General features: G+C 43.7%; 1 protein-coding gene across 1 annotated transcript in view; it reads right to left on the bottom strand.

Moving 5' to 3' along the window:
- Positions 1–17695, bottom strand: part of GPR83 (G protein-coupled receptor 83) — a 107930-nt gene extending 90235 nt beyond the window's left edge. Inside the window, exon 1 of the mRNA XM_077484968.1 lies at positions 16897–17695. Within this exon, the coding sequence (XP_077341094.1) occupies positions 16897–17313 (417 nt within the window). The 5' untranslated portion in view covers positions 17314–17695. The remainder of the gene's footprint in view (positions 1–16896) is intronic.
- Positions 17696–18084: the final 389 nt, after the last annotated feature.

Below are 18084 nucleotides of genomic sequence, written 5' to 3'. Positions count from 1 at the left end.
ACTGGGGTGTTGTTTTCACACTTTGTTGAGAGTAAAGGGGATTAGATCACTGTCATCTATCGTCTTTAGGACGCTTCATATGGGCTTTTCCAGTGCTGACTTGGTGAGGGTACAGATGGGAAGGGGGGGGGGGCCTTCACAGACTCAAAAACAGTATCAGGTAGCATGCGATAAAGGACTTGGGCTGGCCAGATGTAAAGAAGGTAGAGAGCAACTGATCCAGGTTTTCCATATTTTAAGGATCTTAGAACGGGGGTAATTTAAAATGCTGTACATCTTTTTATTTTTTGCAATCAGCCGGCTCAGGCTTTCATTTGTTTACTGAGAGGCTGAGCTGGGTGCCGGTCCAGTCATGTGGGTGAATCCGGACCATATGGTCGCAATCTTTCCCAAGCCTGAACTTACTCTGTGATGTCAGCCGACAGCGGGATTCAGCAAGCTGTCTGCTGAAAACGGATCACAGAAGTGCAGAACTGCACTCCTGTGATCAGGCCCGGACTGGGACAAAAAACAGGCCTGGGCATTTTAGACTGAGCAGCCAACTTTTCCAGGAACCACACTGTAATGTGCAGGGATATTGATATAATGGGGATGGCACTGTAAAGGGGCACTGTAATGATTAGAGTGCCCCTTTACAGTGCAGTTCCCTTTATATAAAACAGTGTCCCTGCAATCATTCCTCCCATCTTTTACCCTCTGCTCACTGTGCAGATCTCCAGCTCCTCCCACCCCCTGCCCCCTTGCATCAGAGTCCGCACAGGCCCCCCTTACATCAGAGTCTTCACAGGGCCCCTTTACATCAGAGTCTTCACAGGGCCCCCTTACATCAGAGTCTTCACAGGCCCCCCTTACATCAGAGTGTTCACAGGGCCTCCTTACATCAGAGTCTTCACAGGCCCCCCTTACATCAGAGTCCGCAGAATTTTCACTTACTGCAAGGGGGAGCTCTGTGGATGTAATGTAACGTAAAAGGGTACCCTTATTTAAGGGGGATCTGATGTAAAGTGGTGTTCTGAGAACCCTGATTTAAGGGGGAATGCTGCGGACTCTGGTGTAAAGGAAGGGGAGCTCTGATGTAAGGGGGTCTCTGCTCACCGAAGCCCCCCTCTTGCATCAGAATCCACAGAGCACCCCTTAAATTAATTTTATATATACACTGGGACAGGGCTGGACTGGGACAGAAATTTGGCCCTGGACTTCATCCAGACCGGCCCACATACATTTTGGGTGTCCCATCAGCAATCCCTTACATCAAAGTGTCCCATCACCAGCCCCCTTACAACAGAATGTCCCATATGCACCCCCTTACATCAGAGTGTCCCATCAGCACCCCCTTACATCAGAGAGGCCCATCACCAGCCCCCTTACATCAGAGTGGCCCACTGAGCCATCGGCCCACCGGAAAACTCCCGGTAGTCCCAATGGCCAGTACATGCCTGCACTGGGAGGCAGGAGAGAGGGTGAGCTTACTCACCCCAGGAAAGAGGCTCAGGCTGTCTGCAGCTTTTATCTTCTGTGTTCAGTCTTCCTTCATATCTCCCCGGGGGATGTGTGGATGGGGCAGACACAGGAGTAGAGGGACTGGAGAAGGAGGAGCAGTCCGTCCAAGTGGAGGGCAGAAGTGTCAGCATCGCCTCTGAGGCTGAGCTGTATGTGAGAAAGACACAAGCTCAGCCCATGTAGCCGCTAGTTCCGTTGGAGAAGACACAGGCATGGCCGCTTGGCGGTAGGCGAGCGACGGCCGCAGCCTGTGTTAAGCCTGGTCATCAACTGGCCATGAAGCGGGTGGCCCCAGCCCATCGGCCAAATGCCCGGTCTGCCCTATGGCCATTCCGGGCCTGCCTGTGATCCACAGGAGAAGTAGAGCCAAACAAGCTTTTTGTCTGACAAAAGCTGAATGTGCAGACTATAACAGTTTTGTCATACGTGAACTCAACATCCGCTTTTCGATTTAATTAGTGCGGGTTTCGTACAAACAAAATTGTTAGAGCAAGACTACGCATGCTCAGAAACGAAAGAATACATACAAAACTGGTCAACACGTTACATCACATCTGGAGTTGTATTCTGTCATACGAGAATTTTCATATGGTGAGTAACCTCTTCACTTTCGGCATGAAACTAGCATACAACAAAAAACATCTGAACATCTGATCGTGTGTACAAGGCTCAAGTGCTCATGCTGTCTTTTACTTCTTGGAAAGAAACAGCAGGTATTTCCAGGCCTTAGCTATAGTCCTTTTGGCAGACAGGAATAAATAGGGCACTAGGTTTTGTTCTTAAAATAGATAAGAAAAGATTTATTGTCATTGCATATAAAAAAAAATTACAATAAAATTAAAAAAAAAGTAACTCTTCTCAATTCTTAAAAACACAATCCACTTACAATTCATTTTTCCATTTATTGTCTTGATACCTAGCTGAAAAAATCTCTCTATACCCGTTTAACTTTAACATTCATGTAACGTCTGCCTAGTGGTAATAATTCAAATAAATGATAATCAGGATGAAATGGATCACCTATTTTCTCTGCTCTGTGAAGACAGCGTGAGTCATAGATTTCTGCTAAAGAGGGAAGCTTACGACCCGCTGGTTTCTGCGCAGTGAGAGTTATCCTCTGAAGAGTGTTCCTATCAGCTATGGTACAGTTTGGGTACCATACTAAAATACAGTACACCTGTATGCTCTCAATTGAAGAGCAATAAAAACTCTCTAGTACTTCCTGTCATAGACTAGACTTTCCAAGTAGTCTAAGAAAATATAATCGTTGTTGAGATTGTTTAACCACTTCAATACCAGGTACTTAGACACCTTCCCGCCCAAGCCAATTTTCAGCTTTCAGTGCTGTTGCAATTTGAATGATAATTGCGCAGTCGTGCTACACTGTACCCAAACAAATTCTTTATCATTTTGTTCCCACAAATAGAGCTTTCTTTTGGTGGTATTTGATCATCTCTGGGATTTTTATTTTTTGTGCAACAAATAAAAAGACTTAAAATTTTGAAAAAAAAACAAGTTTTTCTTTGTTTCTGTTAAATTTTTTTTGTAAATAAGTACGTTTTCTTCTTCAATGACGGGCACTGATAGGTGGCACTGGTATGCGGCACTGATGGGCACACATAGGTGGCAATGATGGGCACTCGTAGATGGCACTGATGGGTACTTATGGGTGGCACTGGTGGGTACTTATGGGTGGCACTGATAGGTGGCACGGATGGGCACTGATAGTTGGCACTGATGGACACTGATGGGTGGCATTGCTGGGCATTGTATCTGTTACTTTATGGTGCCAGTCAATGCCCATTTTTGGGCACTGATTGGCACAGATTGGGCACATGTGGATGGCCATGGGGTAAATACCTTGCCATCCACATGTTGCCCACTTCCCTGGTGGTCCTGGCAGCTTCCCTGGTGGTCCAGTGGGGGCATCCAAGGGGGGACTACGCTGATAAACAATCAGTGTAACCCCCCCCCCCCCTGTTAGAAGAGCCGCTGATCGGCTCTCCTCTACTCACGTCTGTCAGATGTGAGTGAGGAAAAGCCGATCAACGGCTTTTCCTGTTTACATTGTGATCGGCCGTGGTTGGACACAGCTGATCACGTGGTAAACAGTCTTCGTCGGAGGCTCTTTACCAAGATTAGTGTAGCGGTGTGTGAGACTGACACACCACTCCACCAATCGCCATGATGCGCGCTCCCACGGGCATGTGGCGGCTGTTATCCTGAAGGACGTCATATGACGCCCAGTCAGGATAACTGAACCACCGTCTGGCCGTCATTTTGCTATAGGCTGGGCGGGAAGTGGTTAACAATGACGTACATTTTCTGACCATGAAAGGGTCTTATAAATATATACCCCAAGAAACTTAAAAACAGAGACCCTCCCCACATATTCACCCTAAATAAAGAGCGGGGCGAGTTCAAAGTAATATTTGAGGACCAACATTGGCTAACAGCTATCAACGCTGTTTACAAAGCTACAGCCTGCACGTCCTTGTGGGAACTTACACAAAAAACACTAATGAGATAGTGCCTAACACCACATAGAATATCCAAGTTTCATAAACACACTTCACAGGGATGCTGGAGAGAATGCGGCCAAAGCGGTACACTCCTACACATTCTATGGGCATGCCCTCAAATACAACAGCTTTGGAAAGATGTAAAAGACATGCTGCAAGAAATACTACATCTCACTATCACACGAACTTCACAGTTAGCCATCCTCAACTTAACCATTGACGACATAGCACCGAACTTCAGACTAGTGACCATACATGATCTCTTGGCAACAAAACTTCTACTCACAAGAAAATGGAAAACCAACATCACAATCTGGTTGAAGTAGTTTATTTAGTGCACATATTTTACATATGAAACTCTCCTTTCACATGGGAAACACACGCATCCTAAAACACTAGACCTTTGGAATACTTGGTACACAAAGAAAAATAACTGATAGTCATATCTTGTGCGCCAACAAAATACTGCTGCTCTCTTCTTCCTTACCCTCCTCCCCCCTTTCCACATACCCCACAATCTTACCCTTACCTCTTCCCCTCCTCTCCCCTTCCCTCCCAGGGTATTAGTTATCCATCCTGATATGACAATGTTTTACTACCTGTTCTCGTCATATTACTTATTTTAAACTGGAATTCACATACACTATATAGACACACCTTTTATCAGCTCATGTTTGAGCAATGTTTGAGTAATATGTCATTATGCATACAGTCTAATGCGCTCTCATTTATATATCTGCATAATATGTAACCTGACGAAATTTCAATAAAAATCTATTGATATAAAAAAAAGTCATATTTGAGTACCCCATTAAAAAGACTACGCCCTTTCTGTGTTGTGAGATCACCTTTAAGAGAGGGGTAAAAAATGTGTTGTAATTTATTGGGGGCACAGTGAGTAATGAACGTAACTTCTTGATCCCAAAGTGTGCCTTGAAGCACTTACCTCATTGCACTGTGGTCCCAGGCATTGAAGCCCACTAAATGCAATTTAGGCATGGAGTTTAAAAAAAATTCTCCTTATGCCACGTACACACGTTCGGAATTCTCGTCGGAAAAAGCTCTGATGGTTTTCCTGTAGGAATTTCGACGGAATCCCGCTCAAACTGTCTTGCCTACACACGGTCACACCAAATTCCGACCGCCAAGAATGCGGTGACGTACAACACGTATGACGGGACTAGAAAAAGGAAGTTCAATACCTAGTAGCCAATAGCTTCCATCTCGTAGTTATATCTGAGTATGCGTGTGTTTTTGCGCATCGGAATTGCATACACACGATCGGAATTTCCGATAGAAAGTTTTTTCATCTGGAAAATTGAGAACATGCTATCAAATTTTTGCTGGCGGGAATTGGGCCAGCTTAATTTCCGATGGAGCATACACACGGTCGCATTTTCCGGTGAAAAGCTCACATCGGTCTTTTGTTGGTAGAAATTCCAATCGTGTGTACGTGGCATTATTTACATGAGTTTCCTTTGAGTGCCGTGGTTTTGGTTTCTCCCCCACCATAAAATCAACTAATTCAGCCTTTCTAAACCTTTTCAACACAGAGGAACCCTTGAAATAGTTCTCCGGTCTCGAGGAACCCCTGCTAAAAATTAAAAATCTACAACTCATGATACATTAGTGTGATGGTCAGTGGGAAGAATGGTCCTGAACACTTGTGGTCATTGGGAAGAATTACCTCCTTACAGATAGCTAAAAAGATCAACGGTATCAGTGGGAACTTATCTGAGAGGCAGAAATTGCTCAATGCTGAAGGAACTCCTAGCAACCTCTGGAGGAACCCTGGTTGAGAATCACTGATCTAATTAATGGGCTTCCTCTTAAAATGAGTCCTAGAATGTGCATGATTGTGGTAGAGACAATAAATTGTGAGCTTCTCTGGGGGACAGACTGATGTAAATAGGTCAGTGCTATATAAATGTGTTCAATAAATATAGAAATACAAGAAAATATATCAACTCTATTAATTACATGCCCCGGTGCTGCATAGCAGGAGTGCCAAAAGCCATGTTTATACATCCATACAGTATTGGTTCTGCCATAAACAAAAGAAATACGTTGCTGAAGCACATCAATGGTGGTGTGTGACTTTGAAATGAGTATGCAGCTGCTACCTGAATTTATTCTGGTTTCAGGCTGATGAGGCATCGGGTATCAATGCGCGCTGACAGTATTGACGGTCATCATGCATTGAGAACAACACTGAAAACAACATCGGTCGGTATACATCAGCCACAATGTTAATTTGCGGCAGGACCTCTGTTGACCATCAAAAGTTTGTCGTCAACCATGGACCACTGGTTGGCGACTGCTGCTTTAGACCTTGCTGTTCCTGGACTTGATTGGGCCAATCTACTACAAAATACAAAAAACACCCAAAACACACTGGAATTGTAAAGATGGCTGTAAATTTAGTTAGTAAAAGTGTAAAAATCTATATGAAAAAAAATGATACGCCTTAAAGAAGTCTCACATCCATTCAATGGGGTTGATTTACTGAAACTGGAGCGCGGTAAATCTTGTGCAGCTCTGCATAGAAACCAATCAGCTTCTAATTTCAGCTTGTTCGATTAAGCTTTGACAAAAAGCCTAGAAGCTGATTGGCTTCTATGCACAACTGCAGCAGATTGCGCACTCTCCAGTTTTAGTAAATCAACTCCAATGTGTTCTGTTCCCCATGTAGTCATTTGTAGTAATTTGCTATATGCTAAGTCTAGCTGTGAGGTTAGACAGGACACCTCTCCCTCCACGACCGTCTAACACAGCTAACAAAAAGGCTCTGATTTGACAAATGGCACTTTTCTCCGTCTCCTAGCACGTGCCAGAGACAAGCTTCTCATTAGGAACGCAGGAGGAGGGGGGGGCTTGTTGGCTAAAAATGTTCCAAGCAAGCAAGTGCCTGGAGATGGAGAAAAGTGTCATCTGTCAAAGCAGCTGTCTCCTTCCAGCTGTGTTATCGGATGGCTGTGCTGGAAAAATTGAGCGCCCTGTCCTACCCCACAGTGATCTTTAGACAGCATGAAGGAAGGTGGAAGTACTACAAGTGCTTTGCTTCCTGGGAAACAGAACACATTCATAAGAATTGAAGTGAGACTTCTTTAAAGAGGAAGTAAACCCTAATGGGTTTACTTCCTCTTTGATTCCCTGCAAAGGTAAAGCATAATGGACTACTATGCATCGCATAGTAGTCCATTATGTGTCACTTACCTTACACAGGAGCCAGCGAAGTCACCGCTGTCCCCTGTAGTTCCGAGCGTCCATCTTCTTGGTGGGTCTCGCTGCTCGGGCGCTGTGATTCGCCGGAGCAGCGATGACATCACTTCCGCGCATGCGCACGGGAGCCGACACTCGCGGCACATCGCCGCGATCACAGAGGTGGCTGTCTTCAGGTAAATAACCTATACGGTTTAGGAGATAGTTCTTGGACCTACAGGTAAGCCTTAATCTAGGCTTACCTGTAGGTCAAAGTGGTTTGTAAGGGTTTACAACCACTTTAAATTCACACATAGGGGAAAGGATTAGTCAATCCGGGAATATCTCAAACATATCGCTGAGAACAACATGCAGCTTTTATTCCACAAACCCCTCTTGCATAGTTGTGCATATACCACTGAAGCATTTGAAGGGTCGCACCCCCTCCTTCAGAGCTGCCAATACCATTGGCACACCTCCTCTTACATTAGTCAAGGTCCATCTTTAATATTGATTGGACCCTGGACAGACATTTTCTTTGGCCCTCTCGAATCCACTTATCAACTATTTCCAGACTCAAGGGGAAGCTGCATTGGGTCCCACAACAATGACTGGGTCTGGGGCAGCTGCCTCTTTTGTCACGGGGTAAAGACAGCCTTGTATTAGTCCATAGCTTTGTTAAAACCCACATCAGGCAACTCCTGTGGTTCTCACTTGGCAAATAAAAATCAACAGGTTCTAATAAATTTGGCACCAGCTGTCTTTTTTGCATCACTACTGAAGTGACCTCTGTTGGGTTGACTTGTTTTATAGAAAGCATCCCTCACTGCATGCCTGCAAATTATTGTTCACGCTACTGTCCAGCACCCCGCCAACATTTTAATCCCTGGATTTTACAAGCATGTGACATTCTGCTCCATCAGATCTTTGAAACACACCCCATGTTTTACCTAAGCTTAGCAGTGTAAACAGAACTAAAAGCACTGGTATGGATATGCAAATATACACATTAACTAAAAAGTCAATTGCTAAGCCTTAATTTATATTTTTATTTATGCCTTTTATGGAAGAATTTTCCCCAGTGGGGCTTTAAAACAGCAAAATAGCGAAGTCAGATAAATTTAACATAATTCATACAAAAAAGTTATTTGTATATGTGTCTTTCCCACATTGTATTTATGCCATAACCTCCCCTGGCTGCCAATGTATTTAGAGAGCAGTGTGAAAAGACTGGGTGTTTAACCTCACTGAATAAGGCTCTGGAGTTTAGGTACCTGTGGAAGGCACAGGGGCACTGTCCAGAACTGCTGCTGGCAGCCTTTAAAACTCTGAGAGGGTGAAAGGTGCTGCGGCTAGACAATGCACCAAGTGCTACCAACGTTGAGCCCTGGTTCACATTCGTGTGATTTGACATGTGAAATCGCATGTCAGATCGGCAGCAATTTTCGGCAATGGCACCGTCCTAATCAGTGTGACGCAGCATTTGCGGCACCGTACTGATTTCAAAAAGTAGTTTCTGTACTACTTTTTGCGATTTCAGGGTGTGATTTCTATTGACATCTGTGCAGAATCCCGCACAGATGTCTCTGAAATCGCAGCTGAAATCAGGACCAACATGCGGGAGTGAAATCATGCGAGTTTGGCTAAAATCAGTGTGAACCTGGGCTTAGGGTTGAACGCCTGGAATGCAAGAAGCCTGTTTTCCGAGCTTTTGTCCCTGGGCTCATATTGCCCTAAACGGCAGTACGACTTGGTGCATCGTCCAGCAGCAGCAACTTTCAGCCTCTCATAGAATTTTACAGGGTGGAGGTCAGTTCACCTGTGTCCTCCACCCACACAAAAACACTGGAATCTCATGCACCAGGGATACATGGCCAGTGTGCAGAAGAACTTACAGTCGGGCTTTATGCATACTGACACTCCTGAGTTTACCTTTTCTAAATGCAGGAGAAGTTGTCTGAAAAGTATAAACACATTTTATGGCTCCTAGACCACATTTTCTTCCTGCCACTGACACTAATGATGGGGCACAATTACGCGCATGCGCGTGATGTCGCAACGTCACATAATTACGTCGATGGCGCATGCCGGGGCTTTGCCTTCCGGAACGCTGAGGGGGCCACGTGGCTGCCACAATCATGGCCGCAGTGACTATGGTAATGGGGGGAGTTTGGGGAGGGGATGACTATACTATTTAAACTTGCAGCTTCCAGAGGATCCTGAGGTGACCTCTGGAATGCCGTTTACACACCCAGGAAGGATCGTAGCATTTAGTAAGTGCAACTTTTGGATTCATCAGACCGGCTGATATTTGTATCACACTGACCAACTCATTTATTCATATTCCTCACTATTCAGGCTCTTTATAAATGAACCAACATATTTTAACTCAATATAGACATGGTCTCACTCCTAACACTTTGAACACTTGTTATTAGTGCCATACATCTTCTTTTGTCTGGCATTTCATATCTCATTCCTGTTCACCCAACATGGAACTCCTCTTATTGGTATAGACAATCAACGTTTACCACTATGCGTTTTGCATACACTCTTGCACTCACTAGCATTTTTGGTTTTTCACATATCATTTTAATGCCATTACCACATTCGTTTTTATTACCCATTCAACCTTATACACACTACCTCATTACATTGCACAGTCACTTTCATACTCATCAGGCAACATCATCATTTTTTATTTCATTATATGAATGGCAATACAAATTTAATCTAAAAATCAATCAAACACATCAACATACTAAAAAATATATAAATGATTAATATCAGTCCCTATAATTCTAACACTTGATTGAGTATCGACCAGTCTAAGGTCGCACAGTAGCACCGTATACTTGCTGATTACTTATTGAGATTCCTCAATACCATACTGCAGGTACCTCGCCCTATACCTTCCTCTCAAGGTTCATGTGGCTCTTTGCAAGCCCTATGGACTGTGGAATCTCCTGGAGGGAGACATGTATACTGCAAAATGTTAAGAAAGTTGTTTAAAATTTGAATTTTCTGATATATATTTCCTAGAATTAAAAATCCCCCTGAAGAAGACCAGAAATGAAATGGGTCGAAATGCATTGGGATTTTCATGTGGATAGTAACTTCACAATGTAATTGACAAACCATGTTTTCCTTGGTGCATTGTTTGCCATTGGTAATGGCTTATGATGTTTGTGTCGCCAACCACAATTTATATTTAAAATGTACTGTACAATTGAATTAATTTGTTGTCTGAATAAAAGATTTTTAACTAATCATTTTTCTCATAAAGTTTATAATGCAACCACCAATCCCTCCCCTCGCGCCAGAGTACTAGGTGTACACCTGGACTCTGACCTGTCTTTTCAGCCTCAGTAAGTGTACTGTCTGCCCTCATGTTGTAAGCGCTGGGCAAACTGTTGGCGTTATATAAATCCTGTATAATTATAATAAAAATACAATCGTTGTCAAAAGCTTGTAGACTTCACCTCCATAACATCTCTAAAATTCACCCCTTTTTAACTAATGAAACCACCAAGCTACTCTTTCACTCCCTTGTTATCTCTCGCAGTGACTATTGTAACTCCCTTCTCATAAGCCTACCTCTCCATAGGTTATTCCCTCTTTAGTTTATCACGAATGCTGCTGCCAGACTCATCTACCTTCCCAACTGCCTAGTGTCTGCTAACCCTCTCTGCCAATCCCTCCACTGGCTTCCGATCGCCCAGCAAATTATATTCAAAATACTAACTTCAACATACAAAGCCATTTACAATTCTGCCCTGAGCCACATTGCCACTGTTGTCTCCAAATATCACCCAAACAGTCCTCTCTGCTCCTCTTAAGGCCTCCTGCTCTCAAGATCCCTTGTCTCCTCCTCCCATGCTCGTTTCCAGGACTTCTTCAGAGCCTCTCCCATCCTCTGGAACTCTCTACCTCAGTCTGTCCAGCTATCTTTTACTCTGGCTGCCTTTAGGCGATCCCTGAAAACTCATCTCTTAATGGAAGCCTATCATACCTCCAACTCATTTTTTGATCACTTCCATCAGCTCATCCCTCACAGTTACAACCTTCTGTAGCACTTGCCCCACCCTATTAGATTGTAAGCTCTTATGAGTAGGGCCCTCTTAACCCTTTTGTATTGTAACTGTACTGTCTCCTTTTTATTTGGAAAAGCACTGTGTAACCTGTTGCCGCTTTATAAATCCTGTATAATAATAATGGGGCACTATTCCTCCCATGAGGCCAATGATGGGGCACCATTCCTCCTCCTGCTGAGCTATGTAACTGACCACCAACCCCGAGGCAGTGTTTATTCTCTCTGATGCTGGGCCAGGACATTTTCTACCCCTACTGGACACAATTTGGACCCCCTTAAGTTTGAAGGACAGTAAACTGGCATTATAAAAAGTTTGGAGACCCTTAGATCTACCTGCTTTTAAAGCAGGTTTATCTGTGTTTTGGCACATTCAGACGTGATTAGTAGCATTCTTTCTATATATATATATATATATATATATATATATATATATATATATATATATAAATAATACAGTTATGTTTTTCTGATAAGTGTGTATGTAGACGTTTGGCTGGGGTTCAGCTTTTAAAACAGAATTTGCATCAAAATGCAAGGTCCACCGACACTGCCTAGGCCCCCTCCCCTTCACAAATCACTTATTGTTAGTAGAGGGTAAAATGTAAATAAAAAATGTATGGCTTACCCTACCTCCGTCTTTTGCTCATAGTGCCTAGGTGAGAATGACATCACAATCCTCCCAGCTAGATCCTGATGATTACAGGGCAACCAAAGCTCATGAGAAAGCGCTCTTGCAATGGACTGGATTTTCTTTTGGGTGGTTTTTCCACTCTGCGCTCCCAGGAATTTCCGCAGAAGGAAAGTGATCTCACGCATCTCTGGGTGAGGAATGTATACATTTTTTTTTTATCTTTTACACATTTTTTGCAGGTTCATTTTAAAATACAGTAAAACCTTGGTTTGAGTAACTTGGTTTGCGAGCCTTTTGCAAGACAAGCAAAATTTTCTCATTAATTATACAAACGATGTCTTGATATACAAGTAGTGTCATGTCACAACAGAGTTTAAAAGAGAGGAGAGGAGCCTCTAAGTGTGGCAATATGGTTACATTTAATGAAGGAACAACATTTAGAAACTCACATGGTTGATGATTAAAACAGGCATATCTAAGTATGCAGGCGTCCGGGGTAAAGCTGTCCACATAAACCATCCTCCACACCGCCATTGACGTCATCCAGTGGCGTTGCTAGGTGGGTGAGGGGGGGTGCGGGTCACACCCGGGTGACACCCGCCAGAGGGGTGACACCCGTGGGTAGCGGCACTGCTAACACCGCCCGCTGCCCTGTGTCTCGCGCCGAGGCTGTGTCCCTCAGCGGAGCGGAACGAATCTGCCTCTCTGTTTACATCCACAGAGGAGGAGCCTGAGCTTGAGGGACACACACCGCTGTGTGTGTGTATATCTGCTGTTCTGACTGAGGTCTGTAAGGGGGTGTCTATACTGATGGGGGGGGGGTCTACTGCTGGGGGGTCTGCACTGAGCGAGGATGTCTGTACTAGGAGGTCTGCACTGGGGTGGTGTCTGCACTGGGGGGTCTGTCTGCATGCAGTGGGTGTCTGTACTGAGGGGGGTCTGCACTGCTGGGGGTGTCTGTACTGCTGGGGGTGTCTGTACTGCTAGGGATGTCTGTACTGGGGGGTGTCTGTACTGCTGGGGGTGTCTGTACTGCTGGGGGTGTCTGTAACTGAGCGGGTCTGTACTGCTGGGGGGGTCTGCACTGAGGGAGGTCTGCACTGAGGGGGGTGTCTGTAATGCTGGGGGGGTCTGCACTGAGGTGGGGGTGCCTGTACTGATAGAGGGGGGTCTACACTGAGGTGGGGGTGTCTGTACTGATAGAGGGGGGATCTGCACTGAGGTCTGGGTGTCTCGAGGTGGGGGTGTCTGTACTGAGGTGGGGGTGTCTGTACTGATGGGGGGTCTGCACCGAGGTGGAGGTGTCTGTACTGATCGAGGGGTCTGTACTGAAGAGGGAGGTTTATACTCAGGGAGGGGGGTCTGTAGTTAGTGGAGGGGGGTCTGTACTGAGGGAGGCTATAGTTGGTGGAGGGGGTGACATGATTTTTTTTCCCTAGTGACGTCATCCCTTCCACGCTGCGCTCCACAAGCTCTTCAAGCCTCGCTTTCAGATCGCTCTACTGCAGGGTAGTCTTCCCGGTCACGATTGCAGATTAACAGCGGTGAGAGCCAGCGGTGAGGAGGAGGATCTATGTGGACAGCTTTACCCCAGATGCCTGTATACTTAGATGTGCCTGTTTTAATCATCAACCATGTGAGTTGCTAAATGTTGTACCTTCATTAATTGTAACCATATTGCTGCACTTAGAGGCGCCTCTCTTCTCTTTTATACTCTGTAGCTCCTGCTGGATTTTGCTTCTAATCCTCTTGTGGAGGCTTCCATTTGTGGATGTGAAATAAAAAGGTTATGGCGCTAAACCCTATTAGTGATGAGGTGAGTTAACTTATCAAATCCTAGTGTTTGATTTTTTTCTTTTTTCTTTTTTCTTTTTTCTTTTTCTTTCTCTTTTTATATAAAAAATCAAACACTAGGATTTGATAAGTTAACTCACCTCATCACTAATAGGGTTTAGCGCCATAACCTTTTTATTTCACATTTTCATTTCCCTCTCCTCCCCAATAAGGAAGTGAGGGTTTCAGGCACAGGCAGCTCTAACCCAGTATATTTTCTTTCCTTCCTCCAATTTTTATTTTAAATTTATTTCACATATTTCTATCACTTAGGAGATTTGTTTTTTCCATAGCGCGACTTTATTTATTTATTCATTTGTGGATGGACATTTTATGGGTACACAACCTATCACATTGCTTTGATCGTTTTATATGGACTTTAAACTGAAAGACCTATGAATAAATAGTTGTTGAACAAATCATTTGAGTTTCCATTATTTCTTATGGAGAAATTCGCTTTGCTATACAAATGCTTTGGATTACAAGCATGTTTCCGGAACGAATTATGCTCGCACTCCAAGGTTTTACTGTATATTAACAGCAGTTGACCTTGTAAAGGGGAAAATTCTCAAGCAAATTTACCAGCCTTTGCATTTATCTGCACTTTAACTATATACTCTTCTGTACACTGGAGGAATCCATAATCTTGGGCTTGTTATGTAACTACAGTCTCTACTTAAGCTCTGACTTGGGGGGAAAAAAAACATACTTTCATCCAGCTTTCCAATTGGAGCATTGTTATTGGCAATCAATGTGCTCTCATTGGATAGTAGGATGGTGGAGCAGGGACTTGGTGTTGCCACAAGTCACAATTGCACCATGCAAAACCAGAGGGTCCCTTAAAGCGGAGGGCCGTTTAAAAAAAAAAAAAAAAAAAGTCAGCAGCTGCAAACACTGCAGCTGCTGACTTAATCAGCCCACTTACCCGTCCAGGGCGCCCGCGATGTCGGCCGCCCGAGGCCGACCCGTCCCCATTCCTTGTAAGAGAAACAGGCAGTGGAGCCTTACGGCTTCACTGCCCGTTTCCTACTGCGCATGCGTGAGTCACGCAGCGCTTTGTGAATGGGGCACGCTGTGTTCTGGGACACACAGTTCCCAGAACACAGCGCGACCCATTACCCAGAAGACGCCGCACGGAGGAGAGAAGAAAGAAGATCTCCGCGGAGGAGGAAGAGGAAGATTAGGGTTATGTGCCTAGCAACAGGCATTTCTGGTAAGTAAAAAAAAAAAAATTTTTTTCATTTAGATTTTTTTGTAATTTTTTATATTTTTTTTTTTTCAGGGTGGCCCTCCACTTTAATGCACAGAAGAACATTTTCTGATGACACAGAAACTGTCCATCAATCCACAGTACCTTCTGCTGTATTGTGCTGTGTGTTTGGCAGGTTAATTTTTTGCCCTCTTATAGCTTGAAATAGCTGAAAATAGCATACAAAATAATACACCTATTTTTAGATCAAAAAATGAACTTATACTAGGTGTGCTAGTATTATAAAATATTCATACATTTTTTGTAACTGCTGGCTTTGATACAGAGCATGTTTTATGTTTTAAACATACACGTTCTTTTAAATGATTATTTCAGTTACAGGTGGATCCAGATGATGTCCGAGTGTACATTATCTTGAGATTTCCACATCTCAGTCTCCAGCTTAGCTTAGTTATTAAGTTCCTTTATGTGTCTCACACTGCCTGTTGCATTTTTCCTTGATATTTCATCACAGAAAATACAGCAGGAGGAATTAGACTACATGTGAGTGTGGGGGGCACTGAAGCTCACAAGATATGCAAGAAACCGTGGGTTGTCCCAGCCCACCACAATCCACCAACATCTGATATTTCAGATCTGGGTGGAATAACCATCTCTGCCAGCCTTTTCAACCTTTTTAACATGGAGAAACCCTTAAAATAACTGAACCTCTGCTAATAATGACCAGGCATGCACTGGCCATCGGGACTACAGGGAGTTTCCCGGTGGGCCGATGGCTCAGTGGGCTGGTATCAGTGACAGCCTGCCAAGTAATGGCTGCGTGGCTCACCCTCAACTTTATGCAGTGATGTGAGAAGGATGAGAAAATATACAGAGGAGAATAAGTGAAATAATAAGAGGTTAGTGAAGACTCCTTATGTTATATTACTTTTTTTTTTTTCCCAATTGCGTATAGTTTATATACTGTTCTTGTGCTTGTTTGCTAAATTAAAGTGGGCTGGTCTGGATGAAGTCCAGGGCCAAATTTTTGTCCCAGTCCAGCCCTGATAATGACTATATCAACAGCTCATGGCAACCAGTATAATGGTCAGTGGAAACAATGCTTGTGATCCCCTTTACTGCTAGCTAAAAGGTCATTGGTGTCAGTGGTTATCTATCAATTGCTCCTTACTCAGGGGACACATACCTCCCAACTTTTTGAAATGGGAATGAGGGACACCTATCAGCAAAAATATGCAGGCATAGGACACACCCCTTGTCACACCCCCTTAAAGGAGAATTGTACAAAAAAAAAAAGATTGGTTAAACCCACAAGTGCTTTTTTTAACCACTACTATTCTTTTATATTGGCTTATGCAATTTACAAATGCAGCAATTTAGAAATCAAATGAAAGGTTTAGCACTGGAAACACTTTTTTCATAGATAAAAAGTGCATTTTATATACAAGTATAGAGATCAGATCACAATGAGGGACAAATGAGGAGGATTGAGGGACAGAGGGACATTGCTCCAAATCAATGGAAAGTCCCTTGAAATTAGGGACAGTTGGGAGCTATGGGAACCTCAGGGGGAACCCATGCCTTCCACGGAACTCTGGCTGAGAAAGGTTCAGCCTTTTTAACCCTAAAATAACTTTCTGGTCTCAGGGAACCCCTGCTAATAATTACTATATATACAGCTCACGGTATATTAGTGTGATGCTCAGTGGAAAGAACGCACCTTACATTTGTGGCCAGTGGGAAAGATTCTACTTACATTGGTGGTCATCATTGGGAAGGATCTCCCTTACAGATAGCTACAAAAGATCATTAGTGTCAGTGGTTATTTTATAAAATGCTCCTTGCCTCTGGAGGAACCCTGGTTGAGAAAGGCTGCTCTAAGCGTACAAACGCAACATGTCCTTACCAGCGTAAACGGCGTGTTCAATAGTGTAATCAAAATATCTGCCACGGCTAGGTTGACGATGAACAAACTGGTTGCCGAATGCATCCTTTTGTTTTTGATGACCACGTGACACACCAGGACATTCCCGAAAAGTGAAAAGACAATGATGAAAGAATACGCCACGATTAAAAGGGCTTTCACCATGGGGTTCTGGGATTCCGTCCCATAACGCCTAGTCTCTATAAAGTTCCGCCAATCGTCCAGGCTGTAGTTATTCCAACTGAACAAGGAGCTGTTGGCAAGCTGGATAGACGCCTTTAGGCTGTTGTTGAAGTTTAAACTTTCGGATGGCATCGGCATGCTGGAAAAGCCCAGCAAAATTAGCCACAGGAGATGGGAAACCATGTCTGACCAGCTCTGTCCACTAATGAAAAGCATGAAAAAGGCATGGGATAATTAAGTGGTTGTTCCAGACATAGAAAAAGAAGCGTCAGAACTGTGCAGGCTCGCTCTGGTATCGATCTTCATAACTGAACAAGGGATGACTACGCTGTCAATCACGATAGCAACAGATGTCCCCAGCGCTCAGTGCAGCATCTGTTTCTTTTGCTGGTCCTCGCTTACAGCACACTTATATCGAATGCAGGCACGCACAGCTCTTAGATAGATGGATCTCCAGCTCTCCGCTTATTGGGCTGCAGCTTATTTGCCATCGTGACGTACCAGAATCCCACCACTTTATCTTGTTAAAGACCTGCCCTCTGCTACTTGGAAATCTCTAAATGCAAAGAGCGTTAAGGAAAATGAATGAGCCTCGCACACCAGTCTGCACATTCCCTTAACGTCCCCGCTAGCCTGCTGTCTGTCAACAAAGAACAAAACACTCAGGGTTGTATTGGTATGGATTATTTGTCTCGCTCAGATGGAAAGGACGGCTTTGTTCTATTTTTTTGTTGAGTGAAATATTTATTTTGTTTAATATTAGGATTTTATTTTTATCGGGATTGGGTTGATTAGAATAAAGCAGTTAAGCAGAATTTGCATCTGAACTGTTTATATATTATAACTCCAATGCAAATCCAGGACACTTCTTTTGGAAGGGAAACTAGATTCTTTTTTTTACTACTATTTACTACTATTATTTTTATTTTAGATTTATTTAGATTTTTACTACATGCTTGAGATTTAAACAACCTGATAGTTTATTAT

The sequence above is a fragment of the Lithobates pipiens genome, unplaced genomic scaffold (assembly GCF_037356315.1).
Source record: "Lithobates pipiens isolate NorthernLeopardFrog02 unplaced genomic scaffold, aLitPip1_a1.2 Scaffold_17, whole genome shotgun sequence".
Taxonomy (NCBI): Eukaryota; Metazoa; Chordata; class Amphibia; order Anura; family Ranidae; genus Lithobates; species Lithobates pipiens.
The sequence above is the reverse complement of the archived record's forward strand: the minus strand, read 5'-3'. Positions and strand labels throughout refer to the sequence as shown.